Below are 23534 nucleotides of genomic sequence, written 5' to 3'. Positions count from 1 at the left end.
GGGAGGAAAGGGGTGCCCGGGGGGGGGGGGGTCCGCGGGGACGGATTCCGGGGGAGCATGCCACCTGCCGACCCACCAGCCCACTGTGCCTGCCCAGCAGAGAAGGAGGCGGATGCCTACACGCCACTGTGGTTTGAGAAGAGGCTGGACCCGCTGACCGGGGAGATGGCCTGTGTGTACAAGGGCGGCTACTGGGAGGCCAAGGAGAAGCAAGACTGGCACATGTGCCCCAACATCTTCTGAGCGCCACCCTTGCAGCAAATATAGGCGCCTGCACAGCCCGGCCCACCTGTTTATTAATGCACTCAATTTAGTACTGAATGGTCTTTCTCCCAGCCCATTCCCAGCCCTTCCTGTTTCCTTTCCTATTTTTTTTTCCCACACTTTCTTGAGACTCCCACCTTGGAAGGAGGAAGGGCTGACCTGGGTTCTCTTCAGCCCCCAGGTGCGCCGGGTCACCCGTGCCCCTTCATTATGGACCTGGGCCCTACTGGAACCCCTGCCCCAGTTACCACAACTCAGGCCGGCTGGCCCGGGCCACGGGCTGCGCAAATCACCAGCCCCCAACCCAGGGAGGAACTGGCCCCTCCTAGGGAGCCTCTTCGACTTTTTTAGAAAAATGATCTCCATTTCTTTCCAGCCATGATGTTTAGTAAATATTTTTAGTACCGCAGTTAGCAGACAGCTTTCCAAGTGTGCTTTCTTGCCACAAAAGTGTCCTGGCAAGAGCCCCTTATTTTTAAGACATCAGGAAGCCAGACCCCTTTGAGTTGGGATAATTTTGTAGCTCAACATATCAAGTCCTCGATGGTATCTGAGCTGCCCACACCCCCACCTGCCAGGGCCCCACAGAGCCCAAAAGAGAAGGGGGCTGCCCCAGCCCAGCAGAGCACAGAGAGTTTCTCGAGCTCCCACCCACAGATGCGCGAGGGGGTACTGATGGCATCCCCCATGTGGATTTGAGGGCAGCAGTCCCTGGCCTCGCCCTAGCCAGCCCAGGTGGCTCCCTAGCCCCAAGAGGCCAGGAAGGGCTGGAAGGCAGGGCCTGCAGGTGCTCCCCGCCCTGAGACCCAGGCCCCAAATCAGCAATAATGAACAAACCCTTGGCCCAGCCTGGGCTGGTGACCCAGGCACCAGAGACCTTGCATCCCTCCTCATCCTAGGAGGCCCCTAGGGGTGCCCCATCTCAGTGCCCCCTGAACTCTTTATTTGCCTAATTTATATATATAGAGATATATAAATATATATAAAATAGCTATTTTGCTTAAATTTCTACAGTATGTAAAAGTGAAAAAATGATGAAGACGGGCACACCTGTCTGAGTTTGGCCCTCATGTCAGCTGTGCCCTTCCCTCTCCTCATGCCCCCTTCCAGCGGCTTCTGCCAACCATGGGGGGCTGGACCACCATGGTCACTGACCCAGCCCCTCAGAATCTCACACTCCAATCCTTTCCATTTCAGTTTAGTCCTATAAAAGTTCATCACAGGGTTTTTCTTTCTACTCCAGGACTGGTTTTGTTTTTATATATACATAAAAAAAAAAAGTGAAAACACCAATGTGTGAAATGCCTTACGATGCCCACTGGAGAGGCGGGGTGGGATAGGGCAGGACGGCCCCACTGGGGCTCCCACAGAGCTGTGGAATGTACCTCTCCCCAACACTGTTTTGTTAGCAAGTACCTTTTGACCAGTAATAAAAAACCTTGGCTTTGGAGTTTTCCACTGCCCTGTCCCTCCGTCTCTCTGTGTCTGGGTGGAGGGGGCTAACATAGAAGGACAGGTGACAGCCTACAAGGTGGCATGGGGATAGAGCATGGGGTGAAACAGCAGGGGGGTCGGGGAAGAGAGGAGGTAGGAGACCCAGGAAACTGCCCAAAGGGCTGGGGAGAGAGTTGCAGCTCTGTCAAAGGCTGCCCTGTTGCTGTGGTCACAGGGCTGACCTGAACCCAGCTCTGCCCTTTGGAAGGGCAGTGTTTCGGAAGGGCAGTGTTTTAGCCAGGTGGAGACCACCAGCATCCCCCTCCCGTGTTTCAGTTCCTAGAGCTGTCTAATGGGAGGCCTTCAGGGGGAAGGCCAGCCCTGGTGAGTTCCGTGTCACTTGACAGCAGCAGCCTGGGTTGCACTTCCAGGTGAGGGATAGGTGGAGCAGGGCACCCCAGGGTCATCAGGGCCAGTGCTCTCACCATCTGCCTCCACACCCTAGCCCTGTGGGATCTGGGGCTGGCCCTGCACAGCTCCTTCCCTGGCTAGGCTTCCCCATCTGTGGGGCGGTGGCCACTAGCAGGGAGTCCCTGCTGAGGAGCTGGTGGGGCAGGTCTCACTGGAATAGAAGTGAGATGGAACCTCAGGATGCACCTGACCCAGAAGGCAAGGGAGGGGACAAAGGCCAGTCTACTGAGGCAAAGAGAGGGTTCTGAAGAGCTTGAACAGGAAGTGACATCAGGGCAATGTTTTAGAAAGACTACTCTGACCAGCAGGACACAAGATCAACCTACACTCAGTGGTCCCACATACCCCAGCCATCGCTGAGTAGAAAACATAATAGAAAAAAAGATCTACAACATAGGCCATCTGACAAAAATACACAAAACCTGTAAAAGACCTTTATGGATATGACAAAGAGGACCTTAGTTAAGAGGGGAAATACATCTTCATAGATAGGTTCACATTCAGTTATGTTAGTCCCAAACCTACAAATTCAACATGATCCCTATCAAAATCCTACCAATAGTTCAAAAGCTTGACAAGTTGATTGTGAAATTTATATGAGAAAGTAATTGTTAAAAAAAAAAAAAAAAAAAAAGCGAAAAGGGGCCAGGTGCAGTGGATCACACCTGTAATCCCAGCACTTTAGGAGGCAGATCACTTGAGGCCAGGAGTTTGAGACCAGCCTGGCCAGCATGGCAAAACCCCATTTCTACTAAAAATACAAAAATTAGCCGGGGGTGGTGGTACACACCTGTAATCCCAGCTAGTTGGGAGGCTGAGGCAGAGAATTGCTTGAACCTGAGAGGCAGAGGCTGCAGTGAGCTGAGATCATGCCACTGTACTCCAGCAAGAACTCGGGGGACGATGAGGGGACCATGTGGGCTTGACCTGCAGATGCCCAAACAAGCCGGAAGCCTACTGGGGACACACAGCTTCCTTTTTCTCCACTGCGCTCTGATCACCACCTGGCTGCCATATAGTGTATTTGTTGATGGTCTGCCTCCTTACCCCAATGGACTGTGAGCTTCATGAGAAAAGGAATCTGGTCTTACACATTGTAGCATCCCACTGCCTGGCACATGGTAAGTGCTCAATGAATAGCTGTCGAAAGAATCAACACCAGGCCAGGAAGACCAGCTAAAGCAAACACTCAGTAGGACAACACCTGAGCAGTGGGGGGCGTGACTGCAGTACCATGTTGGGAGGAGACTCAGAAATGGAACTGGGGAAGAGCCAAGCCCAGGGACCCAGGAAACTCCTGCCTCCCCCAAACTCTGGAGTCCAAATTGCTGCTCCTGACAGACTGTGGGATAGGAGTCAGATTCTGTAAGTGGGGAAGAGAAGGCCTGAGGTTCCCTCATCTCCAGGGACATGGCTCAGCATGAGGGGAGCTGGGAGGAGTGGACAATGGAGAGATACATTTCAAAGTGGAACACAGAACAGGACCAGAGACAAACTCAATGCTATTTAACTTATTGTTTTTATGAAGCTAGCCAGCATACATAACTTCAGCAACAAAACCTGATAAAGACAGTGTGAAAATAAAGGGAATATATAGTTCAATCTCATGGAAGAAAAGAATTTTCATAAATCCAAACAAGGGAATAGCAAATAGAATCTAGCCACATAGAAAAGACTGAATCTCAGGTTGGTAAGGCCATGCCCAAATTAGGTTTACTGCAGAAATGCAAGAATGGCTCAGTGTTGTGAAGCTTTCCATGGTAAATAATTCATTACATCAGCCAAAGGACTTCTCCTTCTGGCCATAGGTAAACTAGGTTCCTGGAAAATATTCCTTTGTGGAAAACTAGACAGGTTGGATAAAATTTCTTAAATGTTGGCCGGGCGCGGTGGCTCAAGTCTGTAATCCCAGCACTTTGGGAGGCCGAAACGGGTGGATCACAAGGTCAGGAGATCGAGACCATCCTGGCTAACACGGTGAAACCCTGTCTCTACTAAAAAAAAAAAAAAATACAAAAAACTAGCTGGGCGAGGTGGCGGGCACCTGTAGTCCCAGCTACTGGGGAGGTTGAGGCAGAAGAATGGCATAAACCCGGGAGGCGGAGCTTGCAGTGAGCTGAGATCCGGCCACTGCACTCCAGCCTGGGCGACAGAGCGAGACTCCGTCTCAAAAAAAAAAAAAAAAAAGGATTTTTTTAAATGTTAAATGCATCCATCAACTGGAAACAATATGAGGAATACTCAAGTCAAAAACTAAGTGGGTATGAAAACCTGGAGAGGTAAGAAAAGGTCTGAAATATTTTATGTTGCAATTATTTACAAAGCCTAATGAACTTAACTGTAAGTTTTCACTACCTCAAAAGAGCCTCCAAAGGTAGGGCATATAATAAGAGATTTGGGGCCCCCAAGGGCTACACCTTCAATGTAATGGTGAATCCAAAATAAAATACAAGAAAAATCACTTGTCTTAAAGGTTGGTCCTGAGCAGAGAAAAACAAAATCCCCCTAAGAATTTGTAATCAGGAGTGGACCCTCAGTTAGTTTTGTAGCCCAAATACACACTACCTGAATGGCCCAATTAAACCTCTGACAGAGAACGTAACATGGTCCCAAGCTGGCAATGTTCCCAGTCACTTGGGGGAAGCAAACAAGTCCTCTCTGGAAGATATCTCCTTCATTCTAGGCCTTAGAGAACCTCAGATATGAAATTGCAGGGAAAATGAGCAGCTCACAGTATAAAATCTTCAAACACACAAGGCAACAAGCACCCACAAGAAAGGGCAACCAGAAATAACAGATATCAGAATCAGACAGAAAACTCTTCCACATAGTGAAATTATCAGATACAGAAGAGAAAATAAGCACGTTTAATGTATTTCTAGAAACAGGCAGCTTGAAAACAAGTGAAGAGTAAATATTCAAAAATACTAAACAAATTTCAAGAAAACGTTTTAAAATCACTAAAAATAATCCAGTGAATAGTTTTACAACAGATTACACAGCTGAAGAGAGTATTAGTGAAGCAGAAGTGAGATCTGAAGAAATTTGGAATACAACACAGAGACATAAAGAGGTGAAAAATATCAAAGGGAAGTTAAGACATGAAAGGTAAGATCCCATATATGTCTGATCTATTTCAAAAGGAGAAAATAATTTTTTATGGAACAGAAGCAATCTTTGAAGAGTCATGGCTAAAAGTTTTTCAAGAAATCATAAAAAAAACCAATATATAAACTTAAGCTCAACAAATCCTAATTATGGTAAATAAAAAGAAATCCACAGCTAAATACAATATAGTAAAACTGCAAGATTACTAAGACAACAAAACCTTACAAGCAGATTTTTTTTTAATTACCTTCAAAGAGCATCAATTAGGCTGGGTGCAGTGGCTCACACCTGTCATACCAGCAGTTTGGGAGGCTGAGGCAGAAGGATTGCTTGAGACCAGCAGCTGGAGACCACCGTGGGAAAATAGAAGAGACCCCATCTCTACAAAAAAAAAAAAAAAAAAACTAAATTAGGCATAGTGGCATGTGTCTGTAGTCCTAGCGACCCAGGAGATTAAGGCTAGAGGATTGCTTGAGCCCAAGAATTTGAGGCTGCAATGAGCTGTGACCACACCACTGCACTCCAGCCTGAGCAACAGAGTGAGATCCTGAAAATTCATCTCCAAAGGAAGGCCAATTAGACCGAGAACAGATTAGACTGAGAGTTAGCCTCCAAAGGAAGTCAGAAGACAAGTATTACCTCCAAAATAGAGAAGAAAATGTTAGTATTCTCCTCAGTCAAAATATATTTTCCACAGGCCACGTGTGGTGGTTTATGCCTATAATCCCAACGCTTGGGGAGGCCAAGGTGGAATGATCACTTGAGGTCAGGAATTTGAGACCAGCCTGGGCAATACAGCGAGACTCCATCTCTACAAAAATAAAATAATTAACCAGGCATGGTAGCGTGTACCTGTAGTCCCAGCTACTTGGGAGGCTGAGGAGGGAGGATAACTTGAGCCTAGAAGTTCAAGACTACAGTGAGCTACACAATCATCCTGTCTCTGTCTCTCTGTCCCTCTCTCTCTCTCTCTCTCTCATATATACACACACATATGTGTGTGTGTGTGTGTGTGTGTATGTGTGTATAACTAAATTTAACATACTAAACAGTATATTAAAATATTTTTTAAAAATATATATGTAGTGTCATGTGGAGTGAGACTATGATGAGTTAAGATTACATAAAACTTACCAGGTAATCACAGAAGGAAGAACAATACTAAATTACTTCCAAAGCAGTAGAAGAAACACATTGAATGCAGGGAGGAAAAGCTCAGTAAATCTAAAGAAGGCAAGAGAGGAGAGGAAAAAAGAATGTAGAATAAAAATCATAAATAAGAGAATTCACCAATAATACCTCAGTAATTACATAAAATTAAGCAATCTAAATGCTTCAAGGAAACAATATGGACTAAAAATAAAATCCAGCTATATGCTATTTACAAGAATACACCTAAAACATAAATAAACTAAACAGACTTAAAGGCAAAAAATATTACTAGACGTCAACTACTAGAATTTTTGAAGTCACTTTGTAGTGATAGAAGGTAAAACTCATAAATTTCTAAAACTCTTATGCACCTAATAACATCTCAAAATGTATAAAGTAAAATGGATAAAGAGAAAGATAAATCCTCTATGATAATGGAAGACTGTAATGTATTTCTCCCAGTAATGAGAGCTCAGACAACAAATTATGTTAATTACTACATAATTAACACACGTGATGTCATGGACACATACAGGGAATTACATGTGACTGCAGAATACGTATTTTTGAAATGCACACAGAACTTTTATGAATATTAACCACATATTTGATCCAGTCATAAAGCCTCAGCAAATTTCAAAGGACTGACATACAGACCACATTCTCAGACTTGCATGAAGACAGTTCAAAATCAATGACAAAAACAAAACTGGGAGAAAAAACAGACTAGAACATTAAAAACATATTTTGAAATAACTCATAGGTCAATGAAGAAAACAAAAGAAATCAGAAAATACAGTTAAACAAAAATACTACATATCAAAATGTACAGAACACAGGTAAAGCAGTACCTTGAGGAAAATTTACAGCATTTAAGGCTCATGTAAAAGACTAAAAGATTTTTAAACATCCAATTTGAGTCAGAAAATGAACATTAGAATAAACTCAAGAAAAGGACAAGAATGAAAATAAAGATTAAATATTCATTAAATAGGAAAATAATAAAAAGAATGAAGAAAGCTGAGGTTGGGCCGGGCACGGTGGCTCATCCCTGTAATCACAGCACTTTGGGAGGCCAAGGCAGGCAGATCACGGGGTCAGAAGATCAAGACCATCCTGGCTAACATGGTGAAACCCCATCTCTACTAAAAATACAAAAAAAAAAATTAGCCGGGCGTGGTGGTGGGCGCCTATAGTCCCAGTTACTCGGGAGGCTGAGGCAGGAGAATGGGGTGAACCCGGGAGGCCGAGCTTGCAGTGAGCCAAGATTGCGCCACTGCACTCCAGCCTGGGCGACAGAGCAAGACTCCGTCTCAAAAAAAAAAAAAAAGACTTATAAAGACTTATAACCATTTCTTTTTAAAAATCAGTTAAAAGTAGTCCTAACAGGCCAGGTACAGTGATTCATGCCTGTAATCCCAGCACTTTGGGAGGCCGAGGTGGGTGGATCATGAAGTCAAGAGATCGAGACTATCCTGGCCAACATGTTGAAACCCCACCTCTACTAAAAATGTAAAAATTAGCTGGGTGTGGTGGCACACAGCTGTAGTCTCAGCTACTCAGGAGGCTGAGGCAGGAGAATCACTTGAACCCGAGAGGCGGAGGTTGCAGTGAGCCGTGATCCACTGCACTCCAGCCTGGTGACAGAGCGAGACTCCGTCTCAAAAACAGTCCTAACATATACACACAAAATTCTACACAGATGACCAACTAATAATTCCAATCTTAGAGAAACTTTCCCAGAGTAGAGGGAGAGAGAGAATACTCCCAAAATCATTTCTTGAAGCTAACATAACCTGCTCACAAAAACCTGACAAACAGTATGAGAATGGACAGTTACAAACTAATGTCACTTATAATGGTACAATTCAAAATAAAATATTAATAAATCTAGCAATATAGAAAAATAATCATTATTCCAAAAATGCAAGGTTTATGCTGAGAAAAACTAAACAATATAATTCACCACATTAACAAATTAAAGGAGAATGCTACATAGTTATACTAATATGCAGAAAACACTTCAGGTAAAATTCAGCACACATCCATGATATTTAAAAGGAAAAAAAAAAGGCCGGGCACAGTGGCTCTTGCCTGTAATCCCAGCACTTTGGGAGGCTGAGGCAGGCAGATCACTTGAGGTCAGGAGTTCGAGACCAGCCTGGCCAACATGGTGAAACCCCATCTCTACTAAAAATACAAAAATTAACTGGGCATGGTGGTGGGCACCTGTAATCCCAGCTATTCGAGAGGCTGAGGCAGGAGAATCACTTGAACCTGGGAGGTGGAGGTTGCAGTAAGCCAAGATGGCACCACTGCATTCCAGCCTGGGTGACAGAGTGAGACTCTGTCTCAAAAAAATAAAAATAAATAAAATAAAATAAAAGGTTTAGCAACAGGAACAGAAGAAAATTTCCATAATCTGATATCTACACACATACACACACGCACTTTTTCCTGCAAGACAGGGAGCAAAAAGAGATGCCCACTTTCCCTCTTTATATTCAACATTGTACTCAGAGCCAATGCAATAAGGCAAGAAAAATATTTATATAAAGTATGAGAATTGGTAAAATTATCACTGTTCACTGATGATGTGACCTAAAAAATCCAAAAGAATTCTGCAGATAACAGTCAATGGATATATAAAAATCAATTACATTTTTATATACTAGCAACAAACTATCAGAGAATGTAACTTAAAATTGTCATTCATCTGCAGTAGCATTACAAATCATCAGGTTCCAAAGATTTATCTAACAAAAGATATATGAGACCTCAAAAGGGAAAACTAATACTTTTTTTGAGAGACACTAAAGAAAGCTCTAGATTGAGAATTATACCATATTCATGGTTGGGAAGACTTACAAAGGTATACATTCTTCTCAGTTGAGGACAGATATAATCAATTCCAATGGAACCCCTACAGGTTTTCTCATGGAGCTTGATGATTATAAAATGTACACGAAAATGCTAAGACCTAACAGTAGTCAAGACACTATCAAAGTGGAAAAGTAGCCAGGTGTGGTGGCTCATGCCTGTAATCCCAGCACTTTGGGAGGCCAAGGCAGGTGGATAGCCTGAGGTCAGGAGTTCGAGACCAGTCTGGTCAACATGGTGAAACCCCATCTCTATTAAAAATACAAAAAAATTAGCCAGGTGTGGTGGTGCATGCCTGTGATCCCAGCTACTTGGGAGAATGAGGCAGGGGAATCCCTTGAACCAAGGAGGTGGAGGTTGTAGTGAGCTGAGATCACGCCACTGCATTCCAGCCTGGGTGACAGAGTGAGACTCAGTCTAAAAAAAAAAAAAAGTAGGAGGACTGGCTCTACTAGCTATCAAAACAATATAAAACTATAAATTAGTACTGGCATAGAGAAAGAGACAATAGACAAATATAACCAAATTAAAAGTTCAGAAACAGATTAATACATAAATGAACATTTGATATATAACAGAGGTAGCACTGTAGATCAACAGTGAAAGAAAAGACTACTCAATGAAGGGTGGTGAGGCAACCAGGTATACATATGGATAGAAGGAGAGAAGAGGAAGGGAGGGAATGAAGAAGGAAAGGAGGAGGGAAGGAGAAAAACTGGACCTCTACATCACACTATACATGAAAGTCAATTCTGGGTATATAAAGATCTAGGCCAAGCAAGGTGGCTCATGCCTATAATCTCAGCACTTTGGGAGACTAAGATGGGCGGATCACTTTAGGCCAGGAGTTCGAGACCAGCCTGGCCAATATGGCAAAATCCTATCTCTATTAAAAATACAAAAAAATTAGCCGGGTGTGGTGGCACATGCCTGTAATCCCAGCTACTCAGGAGGCTGAGGCACGAGAATCACTTGAACCCAGGAGGCAGAGGTTGCATTGAGCCAAGATCGTGCCACTGTACTACAGCCTGGGCAACAGAATAAGACTCTATCTCAAAAAATAATTTGAGATAGAGTCTTTTTTTTAAATAATTAAAAAAAAAATCTAGGCCAGACACAGTGGCTCAAGCCTGTAATCCCAGCACTTTGGGAGGCCAAGATGGGCGGATCACGAGGTCAGGAGATTAAGACCATCCTGGCAAACATGGTGAAACCCCGTCTCTACTAAAAAATACAAAAAACTAGCCGGGCAAGGTGACGGGCACCTGTAGTCCCAGCTACTCAGGAGGCTGAGGCAGGAGAATGGCATGAACCCAGGAGGCGGAGCTTGCAGTGAGCTGAGATCGCGCCACTGCACTCCAGCCTGGGCGACAGAGTGAGACTCCGTCTCAAAAAAAAAAAAAAATCTATACAGATGGTCCTCAACTTACAATAAGGTTATGTTCCAATAAACCCATAAATCAAAAATATCATAAGTTAAAAATGCATTTCATACTTCTACTGAACATCATAGCTTAGCCTAGCCTACCTTAAATGAGCTCAGAACACTGACCTTAGCCTACAGTTGAGTAAAATCATCTAACACATAGCCTGTTTTTATAACAGAGTGTTGAATATCGAACACTGTACATTATAGAGTATCAAATGTTTACCCTTGTGGCTGACAGCTGCAGCTTGCGGCCACTGCCCGGCACCACAATATCTTACAGAATATTGCTAGCCTGGAGAAATATGAAAATTCAAAATCCAAAGTGCAGCTTCTACTGGTTATTGCTTTCACAACATCATAAAGTCAAAAAAAATCATAAGTCAAACCATCATTAAGGTAGGGACCATCTGTACATGAAAGACAAAACTATAAAGGCTTTAGAAGATAAAACAAAACATCTTCATGACTTCAGGGTAGAGAAGTATTTCTTATTTTTGTTTTGTTTTCTGAGATGGAGTTTCGCTCCTGTCTCCCAGGTGAGTGCAATGGTGCAATCTTGGCTCACCGCAATCTCTACCTCCCAGGTTCAAGCAGTTCTTCTGCCTCAGCCTCCTGAGTAGCTGGATTACAGGCGCCCACCATCGTGCCCGGCTAATTTTTGTATTTTTAGTGAGCACGGGGTTTCACCATGTTGGCCAGGCTGGTCTCAAACTCCTGACCTCAGGTGATCCGCCCACCTCAGCCTCCCAAAGTGCTGGGATTACAGGCGTGAGCCACCGCGCCCAGCCAAGAAATATTTCTTAAACAAGTTATAATAAAACTATAAATAAAAGACTGATAAATTATAATTCTACATTTTTAATTAAGGACTCCTAGTCCTCAAAAAGACTCTGTAAAAAGAGAATAAAAAAGAAGGCATACCAGAGAACAGGAGAAGAAATCTGCAACACAGATAACTTATAAAGAACTTGTCTCCAGAATATACAAAATTCAAATCAGAAAATGATAAAATAGGAAAATGGGCCCAAATCTTGAGCAAACACTTCATCACAGAAACCTAAATGGTCAATAAGGCCAGGCACAATGGCTCACACCTATAATCCCAGCACTTTGGGAGGCTGAGGCAAGTGGATCGCTTGTGTCCAGGAGTTAAAGACCAGCCAGGGCAACATAGCGAAACCCTGTCTCTACTAAAAATACAAATATTAGCCAGGCATTGTGGCACATGAGCCAGGGCGACATAGTAAAACCCTGTCTATACTAAAAATACAAAAATTAGCCAGGCATTGTGGCACATGCCTGTAGTCCTAACTACTTGGGAGACTGCGGCAAGAGGACTCCTTGAGCCCAGGAGGTGGAGGTTGCAGCGTGCTGTGATCGTGCCACTGCACTCCAGCCTGGGCGACAGAGCAAGACCCTGTCTCAAAAATAAATAAAAATAAATAAATGGTCAACAAATATAAGAAAAAGTGCTCAACCACATTTTAGAAATCGGAAAAATCTAAATTAAACCACACTGAGATACCACTATATCCCCATCGGACTGGCAAAACATTTCAAGTCTAGCAATATCAAGCACAGGCAACAAAGTGGAGAAACAAAGCAACTATCGAGTGCCAATGGGTGTGAAAATTAACACAACCAATTCTAGCATTACCTTTTAAAGTGGAAATGGGCATGAACTATGATTCTGCAATTCTACTCCAAGGATTATATCCTAGGGCAGGGGTCCCCAACCCTCAGGCCACAGACCAGTACCAGTCTATGGTCTCTTAGGAACCAGACCACACAGCAGGTGAGCTGTGGGCAAACAGGCAAGGCTTCATCTGTATTTACAGCCGCTACCCATTACCCATTACTGCCTGAGCTCTGCCTCCTGTCAAGTCAGCGGCCGCATTAGATTCTCACAGGAGCAAGAACCCTATGTAAACTGCGCATGCGAGGGATCTGGGTTGCGTGTTCCTGATGAGAATCGAATGCCTGATGATCTGTCACTGTCTCCCATCACCCACAGATGAGACCATCTAGCTCCAGGAAAACAAGCTCGGGCTCCCACTGATTCTACATTATGGTGAGTTGTATAATTATTTCATTATAAATTACAATGTAATAATAACAGAAATAAAGTGCACAATAAATGTAATGTGTTTGAATCATCCCAAAAACCATCCCCTACCCTAGTCCATGGAAAAACTGTCTTCCATAAAACCAGTCTCTGGTACCAAAAATGTTGGGGACAGCTGTCCCAGGGAGAAAGTCCTGCATACATGCAACAGGAGACATAAACTAAACAATGCAGTTGCCAGTCTCAGAGGCATGCATTTAAAATTGTATTATGTTCAATTGCAGGTGTAATTCATTCATTTTCATTACTGTCTAGTATTCGGCAGTGATGTGGCAACCTAAATAACAAAGAGGCTCTCTAAAAGACAAGACATATATACATAAATTTGCAATGCTTTGTTCCCAAATAAGTATATTTTCTTTTGAGAACCTCTCTTTATTGTTATTTAGGTTAACAACCCGAATACTACACAGTAGTGAAAATGAATAAATTACAGTTACATCCAACAACATGGATGAGTTTCTGGAACGAAAAACAAAACAAAACTGCAAAACAGTAAATAAAACGTTATGTCCATCTAAGTTCAAAAACAAAACAAAATAAAACAGGGCAAAATAAAACAGGAATACACAGAGCTCATACAAATATAATGAAGAGTAAAGAAACACAATTGTAAAATGAAACACCCTAAGAGTAATAAACACAATTCAGGATGATGGTGACCTTTGAGCAGGGAGACAAGGGGTCCAGGAAGGACACACAAGGATTTATAAAATAACGAACCAGGTGATGGTTGTTCGATGTATATTTTTTCTGCTTTACAATTTTTTTTTTTAAGACAGTTTCTCACTCTGTCACCCAGGCTAGAGTACAGCGGCACGATCATAGCTCATTGCAGCCTCCACCTCCTGGGCTCAAGCGATTCTCCCACCTCAGCCTCAGCACAAACCCAGCTAATTTTTGTATTTAATGTAGAGACGACGTCTTGCTATGTTGCCCAGGCTCGTCTTGAACTCCTGGGCTCAAGCAATCTGCCCACCTTGACCTCCCACAGTGCTGGAATTACAGGCGTGAGCCACCGCGCCCGGCCACTTTACAAATATTTTATACAGTATTCTTTCATAGCTACTCAATGTCTAATTGAAAATAAAAACAGCAGCATAAAGGAGAAAACTATGTTTTTTTTTTTTTAGAAGGTATAAAGACATTTGACAAAATTCAGCCAGTTTCCAGCGGGCACAACTCACATTTCATTATGTGTGACTGGTGCCCCCTGGCGCCCGACTCAGGCAGGACTGGCAACTACCGGTGAGTCCCAGCAGCCCCAAGAGAAACTAAAGGAAACCCCAACATTTTAAAAGCCACTTGCCGAAACTCTCACTGCTCAGCTCTCACATGTGGATTTCCACCCATATCAGAAACAAGCCTGGGATCATTACTCAACGTTGTTTCAGAGGTTCTAACTAAAGCAAACTGACAAAATAAATTGGTATACCCTGCAAATTTATATCTATAAAAAACAGGCTTATTAAAACTACCAGAATTCCTAAGATAGAAAGTGAATTATATTAAATATTAGCTTTTCTTCATATTAATAATCAGTGAGCAATACAGATGGGAAAAAGTATTTCATCACAATAGACAAAAACCATAAAACACTTAGGAATAAATTTAACCAGAAAGTTATAGAACCCGTATAAAGAATTTATAAAATCTTATTGGAGGACCTAAAAGAAGTCTTGAGTAAATGGAAAGCCATTTTTATCCTCTGGGGGAGGATTAATATCATAAAAATGTCAATGCTCCCAAAACTTACATTTAAATTTAATGCAATTATAATTTAAATCCCAATGGAACACTTTCTTTTAGGCAGGGATGGGAGAGAACTGGATAGTGCGATTAAATATTTCATGTGAGAGAATAAATTCTAAGACTGGAAAATCATTTTTTAAGAAGTGAGGGAGATTGATCTATTTAGATGCTGATGACGCCCACAATTATAGTTTCAGCCAGAACCTCACCCCTCACATCACACTCACTTGTGCAACTGACCACAGATGTCTCCACTGGGGTCTAAGGGGCATCTCAAACGCAACAAGTCCACACCTGTTGGTTCATTTAATGAGAGGCTCATTTAATAAGTAGGGCTGGAATGAGTTAATTTCCACCTGGGGGCAGGGGAAGCTTGACTCTTGTCTTACAGCTTATACAAAATATATTCCATAAGGACTACAGGTTGTCTAGTAAAAAATAAAAAATAAACATTGCAACAAAATGTAAGAGAATATCGGGGGAAGGGGAGAAGAGAGAAGGGGATGGATTTCCCTAAGCATGATAGGAATCCTCAAAACTTTAAAACATTTACCTTTCAACAAACACCATAAACCAAGCCAAGGACAAACGCATAGAAAACAGACTAATGTTAAGTCCAAGAGGCTTCAGGCGCTCCGCCTCAGGTCCAAAGGCAGGCACACACCCTTCCCGGCAAAAGGAAAAACACGCAGCTTCCTTTCCTAGTGTTTGTTCTTCCTTGCAAAGATAAAAGCGCCGACCCTAAGGACATCTGTTCAACGACTGTTTTCCCCAGTGACTCCCCAAAAGTTGGAAAACAACCGGGGGGGAAAGATTTCATCTGCACTTTGACTTAATTAATGCTCAGCAGCTTGCAGGAAAAAAAAATCCTCGCTTTTCTGCTTGGGGTGTGAGTGGGCCCTTGCTCTCCTTGTAACTCTAGCTACTAGAGAGTCTGAGGCAGGAGAATTGCTTGAACCCTGGAGGTGGAGGATGCAGTGAGGCCAGATGGCGCCACTGCACTCCATCCTAGGTGACAGAGCGAGACTGTCTCAAAAAAAAAAAAAGAGAATCCCTGGAAGTACTTACCTAAAAGATGCAAGGAAACCCCCAAAGGCCACAGGTAACCTGCAGCAAACCCTGAGCGCCGCTGCAAGCTCCCGAGGCTTCCAAAGCGCATGCGCAGGTCACGGTGCACGTGCGGCGCGCCAGCAAAACCGCGCAGGCGCCGTGTCACTTCCGCCTCGAGCGTGCGGCGGGGTTGGGGAAGCCCTCCACAGTTTATAACCGTTGACTGGTTATGAACCGTTCATAACGGGCGTTCATAACCACGCCGTGTTAGACTGAGCATGACCAGTCAACAGACCCGCGAAGCCTCTACAGAGATGGCCAAGTGCTGGAGTCCTGACTGCGTCCTCTAGGCCAGGTGAGAATTTACAACCCACCCTCGGCCACGTGTTGTGCTGTGGTCGCTGATAATTAAGCATGAGGAACTTGGCCGGGCGCGGTGGCTCAAGCCTGTAATCCCAGCACTTTGGGAGGCCGAGACGGGCGGATCACGAGGTCAAGAGATGGAGACCATTCTGGCTAACCCGGTGAAACCCCGTCTCTACTAAAAAAATATAAAAAACTAGCCGGGCGAGGTGGCGGGCGCCTGTAGTCCCAGCTACTCGGGAGGCTGAGGCAGGAGAATGGCGTGAACCCGGGAGGCGGAGCTTGCAATGAGCTGAGATCCGGCCACGGCACTCCAGCCTGGGCGACAAAGCGAGACTCCGTCTCAAACAAACAAACATGAGGAACTCAAAAACTCTGAACCTTCTGACAAACAGGTTCCCCGCTGCCCACTGCGGTGCCCCAAACCCAGCGGGACAGATTGGTTTACATGGTGGAGCATTGGGGAGGACCCAGAGCTTTCAATAAGGAAAGAAATGATGTGGGGAGGGATAGTAAATCAAAGTAGGGGATTAGGCTGGGCGCTGTGGCTCCCAGCCCTTTGGGAGGCTGAGGCAGATGGATCTCAAGACCAGGAGTTCAAGACCAGCCTGGCCAACATGGCGAAACCCTGTCTCTACTAAAAATACGAAAATTAGCCAGGTGTGGTAGCACGCGCCTGTTAATTCCAGCTACTAGAGAGTCTGAGGCAGGAGAATTGCTTAAACCCTGGAGGCGGAGGTTGCAGTGAGGCGAGATGGCGCTACTGCACTCCAACCTGGGTGACAGAGCGAGACTGTCTAAAAAGGGAAAGAAAAAAAAAAAAAAAAGTAGGGGATTAGAGCTGGCCACGGCTTCCCCAGAAACCTGCAGTTACTGGGGCAGGAAGGAGCCTTGGAGAATCCCTGGAAGCATCTCAGTAGAATCCAGAGGGGACAAGAAAAGAGGAGGGATAAGGTCTGTCGCATCCTTCCCTTCTTATTGATCCAAGTTTGCCCTAGTGGTATGAACCCCCTTACCTTCCAGGCCTTGGTGGGCAGCTGCTGACATGTCCAGAGCCCCAGGAAGTGCTGAAGGCACCTGCGGTTCAGGCTCCATGGAAGCCCAGCCCTCCTCCATCCTTCAGGGACACTGAAACTGGCCAAATGGTTAGGCCATGAGGATGGCTGCTGAGTAAGCACTTTACCCCCACATAGGACAAGAGTAAGCAGCTGAAGGCCTACAGGTAGCAGGTAGGCGCCAGTGAAATCTTGGAAGCAAAGATGTGGGGGTCAAGAACAGCAGGGAGCTTTGGGCCCCCATCCCAGCTTCAACCAGAGCAGTTCCAGTACTCCTGGCTTTCCATATGGGCTTCTGGATAAATTTTAGGTAGGTAACAGGCCCTGAGGCTGAATAAGCTGGAAAGCCTCTGCCATCACCCAACTCCCTTATTTTAGAGGAGGAACGGGGAGCCAAAATGGGCAGTGACTTATCTGAGGCCTTGCCAGCTTGAAGAAAGAAATGTCTGCTGAACCCATCAGTGGCCCTGGTAAGGCCTGGTGCATTGCAAGTTACTGTATGAAAATGGTGACTGGCCGGGTGCAGTGGCTCATGCCTGTAATCCCAGCACTGGGAGGCCAAGGTGGGTGAATCACTTGAGTTCAGGAGTTTGAGACCAGCCTGGCCAATGTAGTGAAACCCTGTCTTTACCAAAAAATACAAAAATTAGCTGCGCATGGTGGCATGCACCTGTAGTCCCAGCTACTCAGGAGGCTGATGGGGGAGAATTGCTTGAACCCAGGAGGTGAAGGTTGCAATGAGCCGAGATCATGCCACGGCACTCCAGACTGGGTGACAGAGCAAGAGTCCGTCTCAAAACAACAACAAAAAAAAATGGAAACAACCCCAAATGTCCATAAATAGGAGACAATATCTCAACACATGAAATGCTCTGTGGTTCATGAGAATAAAGAAGACCCATATGGGTTATTCTGAAGCAGGTTCCACTACACTTAAGCTACACTAAGTAGTTAACAGGCAGAAAGGGAACAGAGTAGAAGTGTATTCACTTAGGAGGGATACTATCCAGGGAGAATTCAGGGATTGGGTGGGAGAAGGGAGCCTTGCTTTTCATGGTCCAGCCTTTTAGACGGTTTTAATGTTTACCATGTGCATGTGTCACTTAAAAATCAAACACCCTAGGTGAGGCATGGTGGCTCACACTGTAATCCCAGCACTTTAGGAGGCCGAGGCAGGTGGATCACTTGAGCTCAGGAGTTTGAGACCATCCTAAGCAACGTGATGAAACTCTACCAAAAATACAAAAAAAAAAAAAAATTAGCCAGGCGTGATGGTGCGTGCCTGTGGTCCCAGCTAGAGAGGCTAAGGTGGGAGGATCACTTGAGTCTGAAAGGCAGACGTATCAGTGAGCCAAGATCGTGCCACTGCACTCCAGCTTAGGTGACCAGGGTGAGACCCCCATCTCAAACAAAACACCCTAGTACCCACTCCTCTCGGTCCTTAAACACCAGCGTTGCTGCCCTTCACTTTCTTGCAGCCTTGTGCAAAGGACCTTTTCACCACAGATCAGCCAGACCATCTTCCTCCTCCCAAGTCATCAAAGAGTTCCAAGCTGGTCACCTGTCCCTTGATGTTCCCAGGAAACTGGCAAAGAGGACCCCTGCATTTTATCTTCCCATTGGGAGTGGCAGGATCTCTGCCTGGGAAACAGGCTGCATTCAGCACAACTGTGGTAGCATTAACAAAGCACAGTGGGCTCATCTAGAAGTTGAAGCTAAAACATTCAAGAACTCCAGTCTGTTTCTGTGGATGTTAAGGGGGTGAAGATAAAACAATTGAGGTGATGAGGAGGAATAACTTGAAGACCGTTTAAAGCCACAGTGGTACAAAGAATGAAGAGAAGGAAGGTGCTGAATTTTACTAAGAAGAAAACAGACCGAGTTCAGGAGTCTCACCAGTAGAAGTTTATAGTATTGCATTTTGATTACATGTGTGTGAATTTTAAAAATTGATTACCCTCCAGTAAAAATGCAGAACCAACTTGCATTTGGATTAAAACATTAGGTTTGGGGACAAAAGTGGACCCCATGCTGCCTGAGATGAACAGAGACAGCAGGATGGCAGAGGAATCACCTGCTCAAGAAACCCCAAGACTTGGACAGTCTTCCAGCAGAAGAGGCCAGGGTCTCTCAGTGTACTACCCCAAACAGGCCTCTCCCAGAGATGTAGTCTGGGAAGGCCCAAAACCCACCAGACACAGGCACATCCAGTGGGGAAAGACTTCCCATTCCAGTGTGGCCTGCATCCCTCACCTCTGCTTCCAGTCTTCTGCTGGCCTCGGAGCAACAGGGTAGCCATTGCTGATCTGGGTTAGGGAGATGCCAGAAACACACCCAGGTTTGAACCACAAGTTAGTGGTACAAAGTCATAGTCCTTGTGCCTTCAGAAAACCCAGAGTCCCCGAATCCGAGTGGGAAGAGAGTTGGGAAAAACTGAACCAGATTCTTCCAGTGGCCATTAAAGAGAAAATTCAGCAACCCTTGCCTTTGTCTTTGACCCTGAGAAGTTACGGGACACAGATTGTGGCACTATGATGGGACATGGAGGGAACGCATGGTGTGCTTCCTGCAGAGATGCCTCTGGAGTCCCTGTGGCCAGGGGACCTCACTGGCCCCCTCCTCAGGCACCTCGATGGGGCTCAGTGGGGCCCGGCCAAAGGGTAGAAGTAGAAAAACATCAACAGGCTGTCCAGATCAACTGGCACCATCCAGGGCCCTGCTGCACCCACACATGGAGGTCACTAGCTCAGCCCCAGGGGTTTTTTCACACCCAAGCTGCGTCCCTAAGGAGTCCTGTGGGGTTCCACACTCAGTGTGCTACCCAAATCAGAGATTCACCACAGATCTGTCTCCCCTTCAACCTGGACTCAAGTTACTGCGGTAAGAAACCTCACTGACCATGGTTAACTGAAGAAATCCCTCCTTCAGAAAGAACCTGAGTGGTAGATGAGGTGGTTAGACAGGATCTTTTTCCCCCAAGCTGTCTGGACGCCACAGCCAGGACCAACTCGGACAGCTGCGAGAGAGAGCCCCTCCAATGTGGAACCTCCTACACAGCCCCCCTTTTGGGTCCCTGGATCTGAGCCCCCAGCAGGACCACCACTCTGGGGGGAAGTCTCCCTCCTATCCCTCAGATCCCCACGTTGTTCCTCCTCTAGGAGAAAAGTCAGCCCTGCCCCTGGAGCTTCTCTAAGATGGCACTGAACTCGCCGTTATCTTGAGGAGCCAAGAGCTGAAGTGACTCCGGCTTAGCAACCCAGTGTGGCCAAAGTGGAAAGGTTCTCTGTCCTTTGCAGTCACCAAAAAAGAAAAAAAAAAAGAAAAAGTATGGTCTCACAGGCACAGCATCTTCTTTTAAAAAATAAATATTTATAAACTTAAGGAGGAAGATTCAAAGAATCAGGGTATCTTTCCCTCCAAAAACACAAATGTCCCCTGTAAGTCAAACCAAGGTGCGACCACCAACCCATGAATGAAGCCCCCTCCCCCTGCAGCTACAGGGTTGAAGGGCAGGTGGGCAGGGGAGCTGCTCTCTCTCCCGCCTTCAGTCCCCCTTGGTGATGAGGTCCTCAATGTAGGCGTCCAGCTCATCATCTGTGTTGATGTCTATGTCCTGGAATAGAGCAGAGCAGGAGTCAACAGGGGGCCAGAAAGTGATTGGGGGGCCCACCTTTACACCTTCTCTCAGCTTCTGGGACAGAGCCCAGAGTCCCCTCCCCCACCTCCCACCCCACCCTGGATGTCAGGCTTCTGTCCTATCTTTATTCTCCCCTCCTCCATCTACTGTGCACGGATGATGCCCAGATTTCCTGTGCCCGCCGTGCCTCTACCCCGTGTTCCCAGTTGTCTTAGATGTACGTTTCCCTCAGATCCTACAAATATGCCCACTTCTCTCCCTTGTGTCACTGCCCAAGGTCCAGGCCACCACTGTCTCAGACAGCTGTGGGAGCCTCCTCACAGGAGGCTCTGGTTCTAACTTTGACCCCTCCAGGCCTCCTCCAACCAACCAGGTAAGTGTCTTGAGACTGAAAACTGGATCATGCCACACCCCTCCAGTGATCTCCATTGTAGGATCAAATCCCACAACTTTCAAGCCCTGCCTCTGCTCCTACTGCCCCCAAGTCCCTGCTCAGGCCTCAAGTCCTCCTCTTCCTTCTGCCTGGAATGCTCGTGTCACACTCTTTGCATGACTGGCTTCCAGTGTCTCCAAATGCCTAAGCCCCTGAACATTTTAGTCAAGTGGCCTCACAACACTTTACTGTATCTCCTTAGGAACCACCATCAGTAATTCTGTCTCTTCCACCAAACTGGCAGGCTGTGAGAGCAGGAACCTTCTCTGGCTTGTCTTGTTCATTCTGTATCCACAGGACAGGCACAGAGCAGGCCCTCATGCTTACTGCCTGGATGAAGGACCAACAAGCTAAGGAGCACTCCCCACTTCTGGGCTACCCAATCCCATCTGGGCGTCATGTGGAAAAGAACTTCGTTTTTATGGCTTGGAGGGTTCTCAAACCAGGCTGTACCTCGGAATGTCTAAAGGGAAAAAGCCTGGTTCTATGGGTCTGGCTGGGCTGAGACCCAGGCAGCCACACCATCTCAAGCTCTCCTGCCAGGGTGCTGTGCAGCCAGGGTGGGAACCACAGATTCCTGTGAGTGGACAAATTCTTGTGAGAACAGGAACAGGTCCCAGGCCCCCCTCCCTAAGAGACCAGGTGGTCCAGCTGCAACAGGAAGGCTGCCGGGCTCACCTCCTGCACCTTTTGCAGGAGTGCCACGATGTTGGTCCTCAGCTTCTGCAGCTTCTCCTCCGTCTCGCGGAGCTTCCTCTCGGAGGTACGCAGGCTTTCCTCGGAGGCCTTGGCCCGGGAGTCAGCACGGCTCTGGTAGGAATTGCACAGGTTTTGGAGCCCTACTTCATATTGCTTGAAGTACTCTTTCTGTTGGGAGCATAGCAAGAGGGAGGGTACATAAGGGGCTGCCACAAGGAAGAAGACAATTAGCACACAGGTGAAGCACTCAGCACAGTGCTCTGGCAGACAGCAGGCCATGAGGACACATGAGGGGTGATTCTTACCATTCCAAGTGGCAAAAAAGGTTGACAGAATCACTCTTCCATGCTCAATCATAACCTGTCTGACTTCAGTACAGCCCTGTGCCATCCACTTCCAAGACATACCCAACAATGTCAGCACTCATATCAGTTCTCTCTTCACCTACCAACCAAGAGCAGATATCTTCAGCTCTGTGGAGCAAGCAGTATATACTTCTGCAGCATCAGAGCTTTTTACTATTTTCCCTGAGTACCTGAAACCTCCAGCGGGTGAGGTAGGAAACAAGCAGTTTTTCTAGTGGCTTTTGAAGCAGAATATTTGTTTTAAATGAAATGTCACATGGAATCTCAGTGTGAAAAACAATGTAAGTAGTATCTCTTTAGGTTCAATTTATTTTCCAAGTTCAAATTTATAACATGACTTCCTCGTAAATCACTGAGAATGATGAGGCCACTGTGATGAACACACACGCCTCAACCAGCAGGTGCTAGCTGGCTACTGTAGTCTTATCAACTCTGGTGTTTACTTCTGTAAAGATGCATGAGCTGCCCAGCCTAGAGAGGCTTCTAGATGCCATTTTTTAAAACTGTTACTGGCAAGTATCGAACCGTGTCATTCACCTTATCCTACTAAAACCAAGATAGCAAGAGAAACTTCTACACAAAACAATAATTGCCTTGGCAGCACAAAATAAATGCTGGAGCAATCCCCAAAGTATTAAAATTCAGTATACAACATCTTGAAAGCAGACATGGTTTTAATAATTTTTTTTAATTATTTTGAGGTAATTGTAGATTCACATATAATTGTTACATTAGTTTTTTTGCAAAATGATACTTGAATCTAATATTGCAGGGCTCCTGAGGCTCTATGGAACTCCTGATGAATACAGTATAAAGGACATAACTGACAAGGACATATTGAACAGTAGACTTTGTTTTATCCCTGATGCTAAAAAAATAGTTTGAGTGATGGCCATGCGCGGTGGCTCATGCCTGTAATTCCAGCACTTTGAGAGGCCGAGGTGGGCAGATCACGAGGTCAGGAGATAGAGACCATCCTGGCTAACACAGGGAAACCCCGTCTCTAAAAATACAAAAAAATAGCAGGGCATGATGGCAGGCACCTGTAGTCCCAGCTACTTGGGAGGCTGAGGCAGGAGAATGGCATGAACCCGGAAGGTGGAGCTGGCAGTGAGCCAAGATTGTGCCACTGCACTCTAGCCCGGGCAACAGAGCAAGACTCTGTCTCAAAAAAAAAAAAAAAAAAAAAACTTTGAGTGGTTTTAGACATTACAATTAGCAGAACAAAGGTGATCCACTGGTATTATAGCTCCTTATACAAAAAAAAGCTAATATACTTTTTTTTTTTTTCTTTTGAGACAAGAGTCTCGCTCTGTC

General features: G+C 45.4%; 2 protein-coding genes and 1 pseudogene across 8 annotated transcripts in view; 2 read left to right on the top strand and 1 right to left on the bottom strand.

The window, feature by feature from the left end:
- OSBP2 (oxysterol binding protein 2) overlaps positions 1-1722 on the top strand; it is a 225562-nt gene extending 223840 nt beyond the window's left edge. For 4 of the 5 annotated variants that reach the window (XM_025400227.1, XM_025400226.1, XM_025400229.1 and 1 more), the window contains one exon: positions 101-1722. In XM_025400227.1, coding sequence (XP_025256012.1) covers positions 101-243 — 143 coding nt within the window. In that variant the 3' untranslated portion in view covers positions 244-1722. Of the gene's footprint in view, positions 1-97 lie in introns of all 5 variants that reach the window. The other variant, XM_025400228.1, reaches the window with a different exon arrangement.
- A 17243-nt stretch (positions 1723-18965) lies between these two features.
- Positions 18966-23534, bottom strand: part of MORC2 (MORC family CW-type zinc finger 2) — a 42253-nt gene continuing 37684 nt past the window's right edge. The window contains exons 25-26 of one of the 2 annotated variants that reach the window (XM_025398189.1): positions 21841-22020; positions 18966-20696 (exon numbers count right to left, since the gene is read on the bottom strand). In XM_025398189.1, the coding sequence (XP_025253974.1) occupies positions 20628-20696; positions 21841-22020 (249 nt within the window). In that variant the 3' untranslated portion in view covers positions 18966-20627. Of the gene's footprint in view, positions 20697-21831; positions 22021-23534 lie in introns of both variants that reach the window. The other variant, XM_025398188.1, reaches the window with a different exon arrangement.
- LOC112632527 lies at positions 19112-20467 on the top strand (annotated as a pseudogene). The gene has a single exon (XR_003121402.1). The product of XR_003121402.1 is annotated as an uncharacterized LOC112632527 (transcript).

Source organism: Theropithecus gelada, chromosome 10 (genome assembly GCF_003255815.1).
Source record: "Theropithecus gelada isolate Dixy chromosome 10, Tgel_1.0, whole genome shotgun sequence".
NCBI classification, from domain to species: Eukaryota; Metazoa; Chordata; class Mammalia; order Primates; family Cercopithecidae; genus Theropithecus; species Theropithecus gelada.
This window is presented reverse-complemented; position numbering and strand designations above follow the sequence as displayed.